Source organism: Periplaneta americana, chromosome 1, assembly GCF_040183065.1.
Source record: "Periplaneta americana isolate PAMFEO1 chromosome 1, P.americana_PAMFEO1_priV1, whole genome shotgun sequence".
Classification (NCBI taxonomy): Eukaryota; Metazoa; Arthropoda; class Insecta; order Blattodea; family Blattidae; genus Periplaneta; species Periplaneta americana.
In genome coordinates, this window is record NC_091117.1 from 46,958,369 (window position 1) to 46,978,614 (window position 20,246).

Here is a 20,246-nt window from a genome sequence, read left to right on the forward strand (position 1 = left end):
TTTCCTCTTGCACCCCCTTGTTCTCCATGTGTTTCCCTTGTTCTCTTTGCATTATCCTCCTTGTCTTTCCTATGTTCTCCATGACATCTCATTGTTCTCGTTGCATCCTTCTTCTTGCAGTTCCTTATTCTCCTTATATTCCCCGTGTTCTCCTTGTCTTTCCTTTTCTCCTTGCATTCTCTTCGTTCTACATGTATTCCTCTTGTTCTCCTTGTGTCCCTCTTGTTATCCTATTCCCATTGTTATCTTTACCTTGCCCTTGTCCTTCATGACTTTCCCTTGTTTCCTTTGTATCCCTCTAATGCTCCTTCTATTCTCCTTGTATTTTTGTCTTCCCCTTATTCTTCTTGTATTTCCTTGTTCTTCTCGTATACTACTTCTCCTTCTATCCTCCTTGTTCTCCTTGTGTACTCCTAGTTCTTCTTGTATTCCCCTTGCTATCCTTATCTTCCCCTTGTCATTGCAACCCCTTGTTCTCCTTCTATTCTTCTTGTTCATGTCTTACCCTTGTTCTTTTATTCCCCTTGTTCTTCTTGCATTCTCCTCATTCTGTTTAGGTTTCCCTTGTTCTCCTTATCTCTCCTCTTCTCCCTGTCTTCCTCATGTTCTCCTTGTATTCCCGTTGTTCTCCTATCCCCATTGTACTTCTTGTCTTCCCGTTGTTCTTTTTGTCTTCTCCTCGTTGTTCTCGTGTTCCACTTCTTTTCCTTCTATTTTCCTTGTTATTCTTGTTTTACTCTTGTTCTTCCCTTGTATTTCCCTTGTTTTCCTTGCATTCCCCTCATTCTGTTTATGTTTCCCTTGTTTTCCTTATCTCTCCTCTTGTGCTTGTCGTCTCCTTGTATTCCACTTGTTCTCCTTCTATCCCCATTGTACTTTCTGTATTTCACTAGTTATGCTTGTTTTCCTGTTGTTTCCTTTGTCTTCTCCCTGTTATCCTCGTCTTCCACTTATTCTCATTGTCTTCTGCTTGTTCTCCTTTTCTTCGCCTTGTTCTCCTTGCGTTTCCTTTCTTCTCCTTATTCTCTGTCTTCCCCTTTCCGTCATTGAACCTCTCTTGTTCTTCTTCTATTCCCATTGTTCTTCTTGTATTTCCCTAGTTTTCAATGTCCTCCCCTTGTTCTCCTTGACATCTCCTTGTTCTCTTCGTCTTTCCTTTGTTCTCCTTTCTTCCTCTTGTTCTCCTTGGTTTTCTCTTTTCCTTTTTCCCTTGTTCCCTTTATATATCCCTTGTTCTCAAGTATTCCCCTTTTTCTTTTTTTTTCTCTTTGTTCTCCTTGTGTTCATTCATGCCCCTTGCTCTTCTGGTCTTCGTCTTGTTATCCTCATCTTCGCTTTGTTCCCCTTGTCCTTCATGACTTCCCCTTGTTTTCTTACATTCTCTTCTTCTCATTGACTTCCCATAATCCTTATATTCCTCCTGATTCATTTCTGCACCACCCAGTGAACTTTTATGTAAAGAAACATTGCATAGTAAGGCCACAGTCTTAGAATATACAGTCACGAAGTTTGAGTTGTGAGGGTGCTAGGAACAATAGACTGTGCCGGTACTATTTTGCATTGTCTGTAATGAGGCGATATTAGCGATCCTAGTGGTTAGCAACTATCTATGGATGCATATTTACTACGTATTGAGCTTCGTGACTATATATACTAGACTGTGGTAAGGCTATGCGCCTTTCGAGCTTATTCCGAATCTCAGCGTTGAGCAATCTGATGGCATCACGGTGTTCCGAATTTCAACGATGACGTGACTGATGCTCCACCTGTGTCGCACCGGTTCCATCAACTTGCAGAGATGATGGCAGTCTCCAGCTATCTTGTTTGTCATGAGCACAACATAAAAGCAAAATGTTAATGACTTATGAGCGAACATGTCAACGTACCAGTTATTACTGCTAGTTCAGGAAATAAATTGATTATGCTCTCTTTTCTTTGAACGAGATGGCAGTACGGAAATTTCGCAAAATCTTGCTAACGTAGCACAGACAACAACTTGTACAGCCGCCATGAAAGCCATCGAACCTTCCAGCAGTTTTGTTCCTATTTCGCTGCAGCGTGACGTCATTGTTGTTCACCGGTCCGGTGAGATTCGGAATACGCTGTTCGTCAGGTGATCGCTGTCATACGTAGTTATGCGTAAAGATAATAATTGTCGATTTTTTTACTAGAACGATAAATATACGTTGAATGTTATCTGGGGTCATTTTACGTTATGATTTCTTGTTTTACGCTCTTTTGTTAGCACGTCTAGCCGCGAAATCAGGTGGCCCGGGTTCGATTCTCGGTCGGGACAAGTTACCTGGTTGAGGTTTTTTCCGGGGTTTTCCCTCAACCCAATACGAGCAAATGCTGGGTAACTTTCGGTGCTGGACCCCGGACTCATTTCACCGGCATTATCACCTTCATCTCATTCAGACGCTAAATAACCTAAGCTGTTGATAAAGCGTCGTAAAATGACCTACTAAAAAAAATTGCGCTCTTTTAATCTACGAACTAATATCACAGCCTTTATTTTCTTCCGAAAGCAGCCATCCTGGTAATTTTTATCGTCTTCCGCTGTGTTTGAACCCGGAAACATGGGATCTGATGCCAGATATGGCAACCATTATATCACAGACGATATATTTTTACACGCACGCTTCAGTATATTTCTTGCATGCACATCCGAGCTCTAGTTACGAGATACAACGTCAAACAAGAAAGAGAAGCTGTTGAGAATACCATAGAAGTCTTACAACAACACTGCGAAACCTTATTAAGCTCTGGCTAATTTGCTCTTCGACCCGAACATCGCCCAAACTGCGATAGCTGTGCTCTTCCTACAGGCAAACAGAATTGAAACACATTTGATCTCAAAGCGTAACGATTGCTATAGAGCCGGGAAACTCACGCAAAACTACATTGTGACACTAGTGACTAGAAGTTCATGATAAGATAAACTTAGAGACAGCATTATTAGAAGGGTTAGACCTCCCCCTCTTAATTTACAGACTATTCGCGGTCAGAAAGATGAGTAAGACAATAATTGAAGTTGTGCACTTAGGTGTATTTTTTTCTACATGACATGTAATCTACGCGTAAATACGTATAAAAGTGAAGTACGTAAAAATCTATAAAAAAAAATAAAATAATTAAAAGAAAACATGGTTTTTGTGATGGTTATTGTTATTATGTATAACAGGAAACAAAAAGGCTTAAAAAACGACTTTTCCCTTCTTAACCTTTGTTGGCACATCCACTTACATAAGTATCGCGATTCTCGTCATATTCTATGTTTTAACCCTAGTCTTCATATTTACACAGGAAAGCCCTTTCTTTTTTGATAATGTGCTTAACAAAGAAATATCAGAAGTCACTTTGAAGTTACTCGACATCCCAGAATTTTCAGCCAAACTTTTTCTCTAATTGGTCCTTTATCTAAAATGTCACAAGAAACTGGCTGATTTTTTTTTTATTTACGTGCTATTTTACAACCTGTGTTTTGCCATAGGCATATCACAAAATATTTACATTAGTAGTGACTACAATTTGATTGTTTAGAGTCTATTCTTGAAGTGTGCGGAAGATGTTGTTGATGAAGTTTGTCACAGCGACAGTGTTGATGTGGAACTTCAGTATCTGGGGCAGCGTTTGGGTTGTTAGAACACGAGGCCGGTCTCTTGAGTACAAGGAGCATTCTGTCAGAAGGTGTCTTGCTGTCTGAGGTGACTTTTCTGGGCAGTTACATAGGGGCGATGGTGCCCTGTTGATCCTGTGAAGATATGTACGGAAACAACCGTGGTTGGTCAGGAATTTGGTGATAATGTAATTAGGCCATAGGGATAGAGAGAGCCTGTGGTGGATAGAGGGGATGAACTGTTTGGTGTGATGTGCTAGCTCGGAGTTGATGTAAGTTGCATTCCAAATGTTTGTGTAGTAATTTTCCAGAATTTGCTTGGCTCGAGACATAGGGATGGAGTTGTAGGCTATAGTACTTTTATAACTGGCAGCTATCTTTGCTAGGTAGTCGGCTCGTTCATTACCTCTGATTCCTGTATGTCCTCTGACCCAGTTTAATGAGATATGAGTTGACTTCTTGAGAGTGATAATTTTCTTTCTAATGTAGACTGCTATCGGTTGTGTAGTTGTTTTGTTACCGATGCCAAAGAGTGCTGCTTGCGAGTCTACATGTATTGCATGTGAGATTTTATCTTTACTTTGCTGTTGAATCCAGTCTACTGCCATTTGGATGCCTAGAAGTTCTGTTTGGAATACCGAGCATTCGTTGTCCAGTCTACGTGCCTCGGTGTAGATCTCCATTGAATTTTCTTCTGCGACCATGCCTGCTCCGACGTGTTTTTCAGTTGAGTTTCGAACGTTCCAAGAAACAGATTCAAATATTACTTAAGTTACGAGATCATACTGGTGATAAATATTAGTTTGATTGTGTGTGAGTGGCAATTATTATTAAACATTTGAAATATAATGTTGTGCGACCGTCACTTAGGTCGCACTGTTTGCATTCTGGATGGCTACTGCCTTCGACTTCTGCTCCTACTTATCAGGATTTCTAACACCACCATTTTACTCAACAATGGAAAACAATCTTGCTGGAAGAGCTGGAGCTCTCAGGATACTATAGGATAGCTACATGATTACTAAACTTAGTCTGAAATGATTGCAATATTGTAAACTATACTTGATTTATTATATATTTACAAAATGTACAAACAAAGCTACTTACAAGATATTTCGTTTGCTGCCGCCGACGTCATCACGCTACCGTCTCTTCTTTACCAAAAGATCGGATTAACACCCTTCGTCAATCTCAACTAACTGCCGCATCTCCTCACCAACACTTTTTATGTTTCGTTATCCGTTTCCCGCCCGGGTACCACGCCATCCACCAGGTGAGATGGGCTTAAAAGCACTTTTGATTTCACGTACATACAGATGTCGTCTTAATCAAACATCTCTTACATTTAATTTGATTCAGTGCATTATAGTGGTAAGTCGCTATAATGAGACTACGCGCAAGAAAAGAGTTCGAACAATGCGTGATATAATTTTAACCAATTAAAATGCATGCTTTGTTCTACTGGACCAATGCGATTAGTCCAGCGATGATCTGTGGCGTAAGAATACTTTCATTGTAGGCAATGATTAACCACACGCCCGACAAGACTATAACGCTGTCTAAACATCGTAAGACCGTGTATTCCGCTGACACTGTTCCTGTTTCAAATTTAATACTCCACAGGAAATCATGCTACAGGGCGTTCCTTAGCCCTGGGGCATAACAATAATATCGACGGTCCAGTTCAAAGGGGAAACAACTCACAATTTTAAGCTTTGAGAAACCTGAATTTTAAAGCTTCATGTTGCTGTGAAAAATCCAATTAACACACTCTAATTTGAAACTTACAGTATATATAAAACATCATTAACAGAATTTGGAGTAATTTCAACTATCCTTTGATTTTTCACAGCAACATGAAGCTTTAAAATACAGGTTTCGCAAAACTTTAAATTTTGAGTTAGGCTAATTCCCTTTTGAACTGGGCCGTCGATATAACAGCATTTTTCAATGAAAATTAAAATAATGACCAAAAGTTAACCAGTGATATTTTCTGTTTTACTCTCAGCTGACCTGTCAATCATTTGGACGAATCACGGCTGTGGAAAATGCCATCTATGTCTCACTTTAACATGCCTGACCTAGGGAAACAGACCTCAGTTCGTTGATCTCTTACATCTGTATTACAGAAAGAATTAAGAGGGGTGTGTTAGCGTCGATGTTGCCAGACTGCTGAAACATCCAACTTAATTTTTCAATTAACCGTGCATTTAATCACAAAACGTTATATAGGTTTTCTATTCACCTGGAACTATGAAGATCCGAGTGCGCGCAAGAAGCGGCATAAGTAGCATCGATTTTTAAGTCATTATATTTCGTAAACGAGGAAAAAGCGAAACGAACGACTATCACCACTTTCCTTAACGAATGAAAATAAGCGTAAATGTGCATTTTCATTAAATTCAAGATACACGGCCTGGCTACTTTAAGCCAAGCAAGAACACAGTTCGAACATCTGAACCACTTCGTCGATGTAACTTATCACTGAAGATGGAGAAGCATTCTCCGAAACATGTCTGAATATCTTCAATAAACTTATAAACAGAGAGAGCATTTGGTGTACGTAAACCGTTGAGTTAACTGTTACATGCACTATATCGCAATGTATTAGGGAGCAAGGAAGGGAGGGGGGGGGGGAATGTCATCGTGTCGCTACAATAACGACTACTAGAGTACAGTTCCTGCAGCAAATTATCTTTACTATTCAGTAATTTCACTTTATAATATTAAATAACCAATTGTTTATATTGTATATTTAATTACAACATAGGCCTACATAGTTCTGTGTTACATGATATTAATGTAGCTACATAAGAACAACATATTGTATATAAATACAACAACATAGAAAACATAGTATTTTACTTTGTACTACTTTGCTCTTCTTCATGACTGCATTTGTTACAGTGCACGACAATATACATACTTCATTAAGATTTTCTGCTTTCATTTCGTCAGACCACAATAATCGCGTTGATTTTTCAAACAGAGCTGCAATGGTAACATGATTTACTTTTTCTAGCTCTTCGGATGTCAATAGAAACATTTTGACCACATCTTCAGTTTGAAGTGCCTCAACAATAACATTAGCAAAAGATCTATTTGTAATATTTGTCGTTTCGTCTGAAGATATCCACAATTTTTCATCTTTTAAGGTTTCTCTAATTTCACATAAGACATCTTCATAACATTTTGCTAAGTAACCCGTACGCAGAGTAGATTGTTGGGATAGTGTTCTACCTGTATATTTTTGCAAAAATGATCTGACACATGGGTGTTCCAGTTTTTTAAATTGAATATTTGCCCTAACGAACATGTGGCACAAGTCTTGGTAAAAATCACATTCCACATTTGAACTCGTGGGAATAGCTTCGACTTTTTTCGAATTTAACAACTTAAAGCATTCCTTGTGTCTTTTAGAGTTGTAATGTTTTTGTACATGGTGTCTCTTGTTCCCCAATAGATCGATTTTACATACCATGCATGTAAGTTTTTCACCACCTGTAGGAAAGTGCTGCGATCCGAATTCTTCAACAAATAGTTGCAATTGTACATGGCGAGGCTTCTTTTCTTTCGGCATATCGTAAACTATGTTGTAATGTAAAAGCAAACAAATGCTTTGCACTTACGGTAAACACAAATAGAACTAATTAGGACTGCGATAGGAAAAAAGTGAATGCAGGGAATAGTGTAGAAGGAACAATAAAGTAGAATATGCAGAAAACAGGAAATTCAAATACGCCAGGAAATGCACAGGTATTGAAAACTATCTAAGACAGCACGTGTAACATCATAGAGCTCTGCGCGTACAAGGACTGTACCTTGTAGGTAAGACCCCTTCCCCCACCTCGTGACGTAATCAAAGCTCTCGGTATAGTAAACTTGTGTCCACTGATAACGTACCCCATCTGCTCTCTTTGCTTGTAAAGTGTTCATATAACTGTGACATATCTCCTTTAATATATCTTATCGACTTCATGAACACTGTGTTATTGACCAAATATGTGTATTTTATCATTGCTGATAAGCATTTTTTAATAAATTAATTGTGATCAATTAGAATAGCTGTCTATGGAAAGGGGATCCTCAGCGCTACTATGCTTGAGAATAGTGAATTCATCTTTTCAGATAATTTCCCTCGAGCTTTGCTTTCGCTCCGCTCTTCTGAAATTATGAGATGAAACTCATGCGTGATATTACTAATGATAATTTTATTTCTGACATTAAGCTTTGAATAACGTAAAATTATTTTGTGCGAGATCGTGCGTATTTGCTTGGTTTCCGCACAAAACCAATCCGCGGAAAGTCTAAAATTCCACATTCAGTATTCCCAACCTAACACACATAACAATTTCCCTCTTCTTACCGCTTAAGTAACATATTGATTTTACTGCTTTAGGCTTTTAACATATTATTTTTTAGAGACGTTCAATATAGTAATAATTATAAATTGGAAACTTACCACTGTAATTTCACCTAAATTGCACTGTTAATTATTGTTTTTGAATATTTGCAAAAATTAAGTAAACTCTACAACTCCACTGAAGTTACTGCAGTGATGCTCCAGTGACTCTGAATAACTGCACAAATGTAACAATTAATTTCAATGTGCAGAATTAGATGTCAAAGATATTTTCCATTTCTAAACATCTCCTTGACCGGCAAAATTAAACTTGCCGATGTTATTGCTACAATATGTTATATAAATAATATTGTTAAAATATTAAAATGAAAAATAAATCATTACATAACCTTACCGTTTGTTTTAAGTGCGCATTTATAGACTGGGGGAAAAAAAAGACAGACGTATATCACGGCCTGCTGGAGTATAGTAAACACAGAAAACATTTTAAAGCAACAATGTTGAAGATAGATATTTTTGTTTTGCAAATTTGCCGTCATTGAACAGAAACCAAGATGGAGATTTCATTGCAACTAATTAGAAATTCCTCTTGCAGGTATGTAATAAACGATCTTCGCACAAAATAATGTACGATACACGAGCGGTATGTTTTCTTTCAATTCTCGGAAATTAAAAAAAGCTCAATTACGTTTCGCTTTTTCAAACTTTTCCTCGAACATGAAAACTTCAACATATCGCTCTTGTAACGCATATTACTATTATACACGATTAAGTTAGTGTGATGTAACAATCTTCCAACTTAACGTTCTCCTGAAGGAAAATAAAACTTCCTATTTCTTTGTCCGAGAAATCCACCATCTTCTGTCGAGTTTGACCCTGTAACACTAGGGCTCAGAGGCAAGGATTAGACCTCCGAGAAGGATTTTTTAAGGTGTTGCGACTCTTACAATTTGCTTTCCACAACAGGGAGGTTGAAAGCAGTCAAGGGTGACATCTGTCTCTAAAGTATAACCTCCCCTAGGGGCTTGATCTCGATCTCTAGCTTCCCTTACAATAATAAACTTGTCGTCTCAGAATTTTGTTGTGTAAGACTGACATTGAAGACTGGTGACACTTCACTATAACTCCATATCAACACATCCCCTTAGAGACCTGCTAGGCTATGTGGAAAAACGGATCCGTCCGTACATTCCTACATGTAGTGAAAGAAATAGTCTTTCACATGCCACCTTAGTGACATCGAATAAATAAACAGTCTCGTGCATATGACATACTTTCTCAATGCATATAATATGCAGTAAATGAATAACACCGTTCTGCATTTCAAAACTTATTTTCTGTTGTTTTCAATCTGATAGGCGATTCTAAATGGATTTTTTGTGCTGAATTCGAAAATAATCTCCATTTTTTCCCCATCACGTCAGGTTTTCAGACAATTCATGAATAACTAGAAATGAAATTATAGCTTTGTGAAACGTCATAAAAATTATTTTCAACAAGAATTTTGTGAGAAAAACTAGGCCACAATTTGCTATTTGCCACCAATTAATCATTAATTAATATTAATTAATAATTATAAGCACATTCATAACCTTACCTCAATATTGCACTTCAAATTTTCTTCTCTTTGACCTCCTCGCATGTTGTTATTAGGGAAATAATTTAGATGGGATTGAAGAAAATGTACTTTCACACTCAAGTTGCAGCCAATCTGTTTGAAACTTTATAGCATCACTTTCACTATGTTAACATAATTTGGGTCTTTTTTTATTTCCAAGGAAAATAAAAACAACATTTCTGAAAGCATTCCAGGCATCCTTTAGGCCCTACATCTCGACTCATATTCTCGCACTGACTGTCCATTATCAATTTTCGAATTTGTGGGCCAACGAATACACCAGCTTTAATTTTTTCATAGGATAATGAACGAAATGTAACACAAAGGTATTTAAAGCACTCACTGTCTTTATCTAGAGTTTTCACAAACTGTTTCATTAAACCGAATTTCACATGGAGAGGTGGCAACAATACTTTTGAGGGATCAATAAGAGGCTCACATTTTATTTTTTTTTCACCCGGTGTTAAATTAGTCCTACGTGGCCACTGTTCCCTTTCCCATGTTCTGACCTAGCTCTGCTATCCCATTCACATAAGAAACAATTATACCTATTTCGTGAAACCAGTATGTTGACCAATTAATAGTCCAACAATCTTGAAATCTCCATAGATAGACCATAGATGGTTTTTGTAATCTCTAAGAGTAAATATTTCCTTCATAATTTTTTATGACCTGAGACACTAAACATTTCAACTTCGTGTTTATAGATAACATTGGGTGCAGACAGATAAAAATCTCTCAGAATAAACAACGGCTGTCTTAACCTCGGTTCATTTTGAGGAGGAGGATACAATTTTGTACAGCCCCAAAGGGTGGATATAATTAATAGATTTTAATAAATATCAAACACAAACATAATAAAATATATTATGATACATTTTAAGTAATAAATTTTAAATTATAAGCTGTCGTGCCTTTTTAACAAACGACAAGCACACTGGTAATATTACTGTATTACGAAAAATATTGAAAACATAAAATTTTTAATTGTAAAAAATTCTGACGTGGTACGCGAAAACGGATTTCATTTTTGCAAACAGTGAAAAATTTTGATTCAGAAACGCTCATTTATTTCAAAACAACAGAATCCATGCAGAACGGTGTAATCACTCTTTGACGTTATAGTGGTTTGATTTGTAACAAAAATATGGCTCGTATATCGTAGACGCCTAACTTTAAACTAATTATTGCAAATCATGCATGCGTAGCCTATCTTTCTGAGCCCAAATATATTTATACATCTTGTTTACACAACTTCTAAAACTCTATCACTTCGGAATATGTATTATAAGATTTTCTTGTGTTAAATTCTAACGTACCTTGTTTACATGTTTCGACCTTTTATGGGTCATCCTCAGAACTGGTCGTTGTTGGTCTTGGCGCCTCTTGTTTTGTTTCCTGTGAGGGTGTGTTCGTGTGGTGTAATGTAGAGTCAAAGAGTGTGTGTGTTCTGAAATTGAGTTGTGTGTTGAGAATTTCGTTGTGGTGTGTTTTCGTGTGTCTGTATTATTTCATATTGTTCTAATGTGTTTAGTTTTTGGCTTTTTGGTTGGATGTGTAGTATTTCCAAGTCTGTGTTGATGTCGCTGTGAGTGTGGTTAGCATTTGTGATGTGTTCTGCATATATATATATATATTTTTTAAGATATTTTTGTTTAAGACATCGTGCGGAAAGAAAGCCTGTTGCAACTCGGATATCTTAAAAACATTGTTGTTCAGTCAACTGTCCGAAGATAGGTCTGAACCCCACAAGTGATACCGACAAGGCAGCACTTATGAACCAACTAGGCCAGGAGATAATGGGGTAGGGTGGCCAGTTTCTTTTGCCCTCTCCTTTGCATACATCGCCGATTAGTTACATATTACATTAATCATAATTCAGATGTATACAAACAATTGTTCTTCCTCTGACACATATCGTCAAGAGAGATGTACTGCCTTATAGTAAATGTACATATCAGCCAGAACCTCAATCAGAGGATTTTAGGAACTTTAGGGTATTATAATGTACATTGTAAAATTAATCAGAATAAATTCTCTGAAAGCGAATTGTAATAAACCACAAAATTGTGTAATTGTTTTAATCAGAGGTCTTCATATCGAATGAAGTTAACATATTACGAATACTGTAATATTTCAGAGCATAATACATTATTCTAAATACAAGATATACACTAAATCGAGTTTAAGATTTCTACGGATATAAAGTCGTTTCCATTATACCTGTTTCCTATCAGTCCGTCCAGCCATCTACCCAGCTACGCACCTACCCACCTATCTATCTATCTATCTATCTATCTATCTATCTATCTATCTATCTATCTATCTATCTATCTATCTATCTATCTATCTATCTATCTATCTATCTATCTACCTACCTACCTACCTACCTACCTACCTATCTATCTATCTATCTATCTATCTATCTATCTATCTATCTATCTATCTATCTATCTATCTATCTATCTATCTATCTGCCTATCTGCCTATCTACCTATCTGCCTATCTACCTATCTGCCTATCTGCCTGCCTGTCTGTCTGTCTGTCTGTCTATCTATAGAATTATCCATCCAGTGATCTACCAACCTTTATACCTCTCTACTTATCTACGTGCCTTACCTATCTTTGTGCTTAGCTGTCTAAGTACCTACCTAGCTATAAAAGTGGAAATAATATAACTGAAGATTTTAACAGCTTATTTCTTGGGTAGAGTTACAACAAAAAATTCTAATACCATATTAGTCCCAAATGAATATATTTCTTAGAAAAAAATAGTTCCTCCCCCCCAAATGTTAACACTATTACTATTAACACCATTTCGTATGCTCAAAATCGTAATCTGAAAACAAATATTTGATGTTATACTAAGTAAAGAGTATACGATGGTAATTATATGACCGTTGCAAAACAACTTATCCAACCCATCGTTAAATCGAACAACATTTGATCACAGTTGAACAATCTTGATTCAACATTTGGTGATACTTCTGCGTCGTGTACACAAAACATTATATAGCAAACTATCATTATTTTGCAACTTACATGTTTAGTACTTATGAAATAGAAAGTTCACAAAAGTTTGAAAACTGAATATTGACAATCTGTATCATTCTATCGTTATCATCATGTACCCATTAAATGGGACATTTATTAATCTTCTATGACAATGTCATTTACATTAAATATTAACAAATATGCAACAATTTAGTATTACTTAGCAGCAATGTAATCTACGTACGCAAAGTATATTAAGCATTAACTAATGCATTTTCTTGATATCGTACATAACGTACAAGATACAGTCATTCAGGCATGTTAATATTGATTCTTCACGGTACGTTTTAATATACATTTGTTCAAGTCCATTTTAACATGTTCATTTGTGCACACTATAATATGAGACTTTCTTAATATGTTATGTATCATGATAAACAGTCTTGCACATTTTTATACACCTCTATTTGATTTTAGACATATGATATTTTAATATATTTTTACCTTGTGATGCCCCTTGTAGGGTGAAAACGTTCGTACAAATGTAAATATGCAAAAAAAAGTGATTAGGCCTACTTATTTATTTATTTATTTATTTATTTATTTATTTATTTATTTATTTATTTATTTATGTATTTATTTATTTATTTATGTACTTATTTACTTATTTATTTACTTATTTACTTATTTATTTACTTATTTATGCACTTATTTACTTATTTATTTACTTATTTACTTATTTCTTTATTTATTTACTTATTTATTTATTTGATTATTTATTTACTTATTTATTTATTTATCTATTTATTTATTTATTTATTTTTCTAATAATTGTAACAAAATATAATATAAATAGGAAAACTTTAGCTCGCCCCTGGAAGAGTAGAAAGGCTGATTCACAATAAACCGGGAACGACAATTGGAAACGGAGGACGTGAAAGTCAAGATTTCTGATTCACAATGAACCAAGAACAGAAACGACTATGCATCTCGATATGTATGACAATAACGATATGTAAAGTCGATATTACGCAATCTGATTATATATATATATATATATATATATATATATATGTGTGTGTGTGTGTGTGTGTGTGTGTGTGTTTAATTGACCAATGACGTTCTCTCTACTGAATTTTCGACTTAGAAACAACGAGTGAAGAAGGAATTGTCAAGGCCTCCATAAAATACCGATGATCAAATAACTTTATCATGGCAACAGAATGAATCTAGGAGGCTGTGATCGAAAACGAGTATGACAGAGTTGAAACTTGGGCAACCTCACGTTCCCATTCTCGGGCTCAGGCAAGCTTCTCGTTAATTGTGAATGCTCACATTTAAATGTATACATTTTAACAATTTTTCCGTTCTCGTTTTCGTTCTGGTTCTCGTTTCCGCTTTATTGTGAATCAGCCTGAACTCGTGCTCAGGGGCGGATTCCTGAATTGATATGTAACTTGGTTTTGTTTAATGTGTTAAGCCATAAAGATTAAAAAAAGCTTTAATGTATTGATATTGTGTAACAATAAGATCGGTTTATCTGATTATTAAAAATGAATTGTAAATTGCTCTTATCAGGCCTATTGTAACTTATAAAGATAAGGTACACTTTTTTTGGTATTGGAAACTTAGAACGTTAAGTTTAGTTAAGTGAGGTGAAACCAATAAATTGCGATCTTTTATAAATCTGATCTATAGAAAAATATTACATAATGGTAATTATTAGGATCTGGGAATTAGAGTGGGATTTCTGTGACTGACAGATGCGTGTCCTACTGCCGTCTCCAATATAATAATCCTCGATTTAACAAAAAAGAAGAAGGTTCAGCGGATTATAATCAATACTTCAGTTATTTGTGTTTCGGAGTAACTGAACAAAACGGAACAGAGTCTGACCCATTTTCTGCCCTTGTAGCTTACATATTACGCAATTTAAATTCTCTCGCTGCACGCATGCATATTTACACTATGCAATAAACACCAAACGGAGTTTCATTTCCACTTGGCCTGGCAGAGAAGGAAATGTGCGATCATATCTGCGTGATGTACTGTACGTTCCTGAAGTCCACCGCCTTCGCTCTGTGGATAAAACATGTGCTTTCGTCCAAGCGGTTCGTGTTCGATTCCCTGTGTGGACAATGGAGAAGATTTATCTTCCGTCCACGGGATTGGATGTTTGTTTGTTGTCTTGTGATTGTCCTGTGATGTCTCAGCGGTGACCTTGTGCCATGATGACCCCACGGCCAAGGAGTTTCGCAATGTGTGGTCAAAAGACTCTTTTCTTGGGTTGTGCTATCATACCAGCCCTAATAACGGCTTCGGTTTCCAGAACACGCCTATGGCCTCCAGTGTTTGGCATGTTAACAGCACATCTTCAGACTTGCGGTACCATAACCTTATCGAATTGTAATTCGAAGCTTTCCGAACATTATACTAATGGTTTAAACTATGTTCAACTGACGTTGCACTTTGAGATTTTGCAAACTACAACACACTTTCGCTAGTTTCCGTGCCTATTCATTAGTTGCAAGTGACAATCTGACTTCCTTTGCTCATAAAAGCAATAATATTATACTCCCGATGTCCCCTGCAGTGGCTGAGTGATCAGCCTTCAACCTGTCACACAGGCGGTCCGGGTTCGAATCTCGGTTATGCCTTGGATTTTTATTTGTATTACACTTTTACTACAGACCGATTATTTAGTCCTGACAGCTCGACGACGAGAAAGATGGGAAGTAATAGGAGTAGTATGGAGAGCTCCGGACTAGAGATAAGGGCGAGCTGTCGGTAAAGGAATGCAGTACAGCTTAACTGTACTGGAAACATACCGCTCTACCGCACGCATGACATCTGATCACTCTGAAGGCAAGCGACTGACTAACCCAAACACCCCTTGGCGTAACTAAATGGACTCCCCCGACCCAGGCGCACATTGCCGCCGACTGTCAGGACTAAATAATCGTGCTGTACATCATACTACTTTTTACCAATGAAAGTGTGGGGCTACTTCCGTCATTGACTTCTGGCAGAATGTGGTGCCCACAAGTGGCGAGGTAACACGTTAAAGTACAAAGTGTCCAACATGCCCGACTGTCCAACAGACCCTAGTTTACCCTATGTGTTATATTTTCACTTGTATTGTTTTGTAATTTGTATTCTGTATATTATTTGTGTATGACGTGAATATGTTAGGAGAAAATCCATAAACGATTAGGGAAAACACGGAAATTTTACTTGAAGCAAGTAAAGCGATCGGTTTGGAAGTAAATCCCGAAAAGACAAAGTATATGATTATGTCTCGTGACCAGAATATTGTACGAAATGGAAATATAAAAATTGGAGATTTATCCTTCGAAGGGGTGGAAAAATTCAAATATCTTGGAGCAACAGTAACAAATCTAAATGACACTCGGGAGGATATTAAACGCTGAATAAATATGGGAAATGCGTGTTATTATTAGGTTGAGAAACTTTTATCATCTAATCTGCTGTCAAAAAATCTGAAAGTTAGAATTTATAAAACAGTTATATTATCGGTTGTTCTGTATGGTTGTGAAACTTAGACTCTCACTCTGAGAGAGGAACATAGATTAAGGGTGTTTGAGGATAAGGTGCTTAGGAAAATATTTGGGGCTAAGGGGATGAAGTTACAGGAGAATGGAGAAAGTTACACAACGCAGAACTGCACGCATTGTATTCTTCACCTGACATAATTAGGAACATTAAATCCAGACGTTTGAGATGGGCAGGGCATGTAGCACGTATGGGCGAATCCAGAAATGCATATAGAGTGTTAGTTGGGAGACCGGAGGGAAAAAGACCTTTGGGGAGGCCGAGACGTAGATGGGAGGATAATATTAAAATGGATTTGAGGGAGGTGGGATATGATGATAGAGACTGGATTAATCTTGCACAGGATAGGGACCGATGGCGGGCTTATGTGAGGGCAGCAGTGAACCTTCGGGTTCCTTAAAAGTCATTTGTAAGTAAGTATATTATTTGTGTAATCTATATTGTATTGTTTTAAATGTTGTCTGCATTCTTAAATGTATGATGCTTTTTATATTGTATGTATTTGTGTTACATTACAAACATTCGAATTGTCCATGCTATTGTATTGTTATCTCATTGATAAATTTACTGTGGTATGTTACTTACTTCACAAACGTTGTCATCACACCCTGAACTCACATGAACATTAAGAAGTCAGTGACCTCGTCCCTCCTTGCATATTCTAGGTTAAGTATGCATACAGCCATTAAGTCGCAGAGCATTAGCGAAGCCCCTGGATAACATCTTGTGCTAAATCCTCGTTAAGTAAGTCTGAGCATATTAGAGTTAATAAAGCCCAGAGAGCAGGTGAACGTGCCGATTAAAGGGACACTCTGATCTGTATGTACGAGCTCGAGGAGAGCTTATGGCCCAAATAATGAGAAACAACGATGCAGCCAAATCCTATGGAGCGGCCTGGAGCCTGACAGCCATTCACAAGCTGCGTGACGTTGTAACCTTCGGTCTTATTTTTGATCTGAATTGATCTTAAAGAGAATTACTGGCTTTGATACCAATCACTATCTGCACATTATTATTATTATTATTATTATTATTATTATTATTATTATTATTATTATTATTGCGTATTTGAATTATTAACATGCAGTGGTCAGATGATATGCTGATCATTTATTAGTAGAGCCCAGTATTTGGTCAAATTTAACACAAGTTAGGTAAGTAGTGACTATATGCCCAAGGCTGTGAAAAAGAAGGGACGGTCCGTCTAGGTACTTTTCTGTATAATGCAGTAAGCCTATATGCAGGTACAGTCTGTTGGAAAAATAAATTGAGTACAACTACTGTAAACAATGCTTTCGGTAATTTTTGACGTACCAACTATCTGTACACACAGCGTATACAAGAGGGTTATTATTTTATTATTGTAAAGAAAAACCTCGAAGAAAATTGTATAACAAATACAAAACTTAAAATTAAATTTAAATCAAATAGGAAACTTTGTAGAATTGTAAATTACATAAAAATGACTTTATTTATTTATTTATTTATTTATTTATTTATTTATTTATTTATTTATTTACCTATCTATCTATCTATCTATCTATCTATCTATCTATCTATCTATCTATCTATCTATCTATCTATCTATCTATCTATCTATCTATCTATCTATCTATCTATCTATCCATCCATCCATCCATCCATCCATCCATCCACCCACCCACCCACCCACCCACCCACCCTCCCACCCACCCACCCACCCACCGATCCATCCATCCATCCATCCACCCACCCACCCATCCATCCATCCATCTGTCTGTCTATAAAAATTTGATACACTGCCTATATGTAACTTATATATATATATTTTTTTTTTTTCAGACAGGAGGCCGAAAACTGGACTGCCGATGTTTCTGCACCGGTTCAGGTCTTCTTTCTCTTCTCTGTGGTCACTTTCATCCGCGTACCATTGGTAGATGAAGCACCGAAAACTAGGTGAGTAACTTAGCTACGTAGACTTTAAGGGGAGAGGACGGTTTTTCTTTAACTTTTTTCCTATTTTGTGTAAAATTTTAATTTTTTTTTTTTTTGTATGTAGAGAGCTCATGGCTATAGCAACTCAACCAAATATAAATATTTCGAAAAAAATTATTTGGGGGCCCAGATTTGAAAAAAAAAATGTACCCAATGCAGGGTTTTACTAAATCCCAGTCCACACCTGTGGAGTAACGGTCAGCGCGTCGGATCCCGGTCGGGGCAAGTTACCTGGTTGAGGTTTTTTCCGGGCTTTTCCCACAACCCAATACGAGCAAATGCTGGGTAACTTTCGGTGCTGGACCCCGGACTCATTTCACCGGCATTATCACCTTCATTTCATTCAGACGCTAAATAAACTAAATGTTGATACAGCGTCGTAAAATAACCCAATAAAATTAAAAAAAAACTAAATCCCATATATCTAAGGCATTTTTAAGATAAATTCAAACAGCTTTTTACATTTTACTTGTAAACGCATGCTCTACAAACTGCCTGTAACATAATTTTGATATTAGTCCCTACATTTGTAAAATAAACAATTAAAATTGAAGAACACATTTTTTTTTTTTTGCAAACAAACAGACAATTTTTTTAATGAAATCAATTAGCAAAATTCTGTTACAGAGAAACGTTTCGTAATAGTCTAGAGAATGTGTGTTCTATATTTCATGCATGTATATTTAATAGTTCAGAAATTATTTCCATTTTTGTCTGACTGTGTAGCAAAAAAATGAAGTTACCGGAAACATCAAAGGGGCGTGTGATTTAAAAACCTAGAGCGCAGGAACTATAAAAATGCTGTCTCAACATTCGATAAGGGTACAGATACCCACAAAATGTTGTGCAATCTATTCCACACATACCACAGGGTCTTTTAAAGATTTTTTTTTACTTTACTCTTTTTTTTTACCAAAAAAAATGTCGTCCTCTCCCCTTAAGCAAGATATCTGACGACTGTTAAGAGCGAGAGACAAAAGAATTGTTAGAGCCAAGAATAGCTTGCGCGTGCGCATTGAGCTCCCGCGGTTTTACTTAATAAAATTAAGTATTTTTGAAAGAATACTTAATACAAAATAATTATTCTCGAAAAAATCTCATGATTACCAAATTGTGATAGTCTATGGGAATTGGAATCTCTGCTTTCACTTTGACCAAATTGAGTTGTTAACAACTTAAAGAGGAGAAAATACTGAACTAAAGGATTTTTACTTATTCTGAAAATTCAGAATGGTGTAAAAGTTATAGAATTTTAAATTTTAAATTACGAAAATTTCACAGATGAGATTTCTACTCTCGTTAAGTGGAGTGACTTTAAGAAGTAAAGGAAATAAGAGAAAAATGGTATGTCGAAGAAATGGTGACAGAAATAAAAGAAATTCCAGTCCAAATGGAGTCATCACGTTCAGAGGATGCCTGTTAACTGCTTACTTAGAAAAATATTAAATTATAAACCAAAAGGAACCCGAAACATAGGAAGATCATTTCGCCGATGGACAGATCAGATTTTGTAGTCGCAGAACGGGCATTGCAAAAATAAGAAGAAGAAGAAGAAGAAGAAGAAATTTCGAAAATCCTCATTTTGAGAAAAACAAATATAAAGTTTAACTGTTAAAGTTTAGTGTACAGATACTACTTACTTTCAGGGTACATTTCTAGTGTACCATTCTGCAGGATACATTTTGCTGAATCCAGACCTGGTTTTAGAATAATTGTAATAAGCTAATTTCCACATGAATGTCTCTCCTGCAAAATTAAGTCTGGGAAGTTAAGGTATCTTTTCTCATGGACTGTCACTACAATAATTTTAATTGGTTATTTTACGACGCCTTATTAACTGCTGTGGCTATCTAGCGTCTGAGTGAAATGAAGGTGATAATGCAAACGAAATGAGCCAGAGTCCAGCGCCGAAAATTACCCTGCATTTGCTCTTAATGGGCTGAGGGAAAACCCCGGAAAAAAACCTTAACCAGGTAACGTGTCCCAACCAGGATTTGAACCCGTGCCCGCTCGTTCACGGTCAGGCATACTAACTATTACTCCATAGTGGTGGACACTCTACAATAAATACTGTTGAAGGAACTTTATTCTATTTAAAGAACTTG

General features: G+C 36.5%; 1 protein-coding gene across 1 annotated transcript in view; it reads left to right on the forward strand.

Annotated features, from left to right (window-relative positions):
• LOC138695093 (uncharacterized) overlaps positions 1-20,246 on the forward strand; it is a 72,408-nt gene that overhangs the window by 48,725 nt on the left and 3,437 nt on the right. The window contains exon 4 of the mRNA XM_069819484.1: positions 17,989-18,102. Coding sequence (XP_069675585.1) covers positions 17,989-18,102 — 114 coding nt within the window. The remainder of the gene's footprint in view (positions 1-17,988; positions 18,103-20,246) is intronic.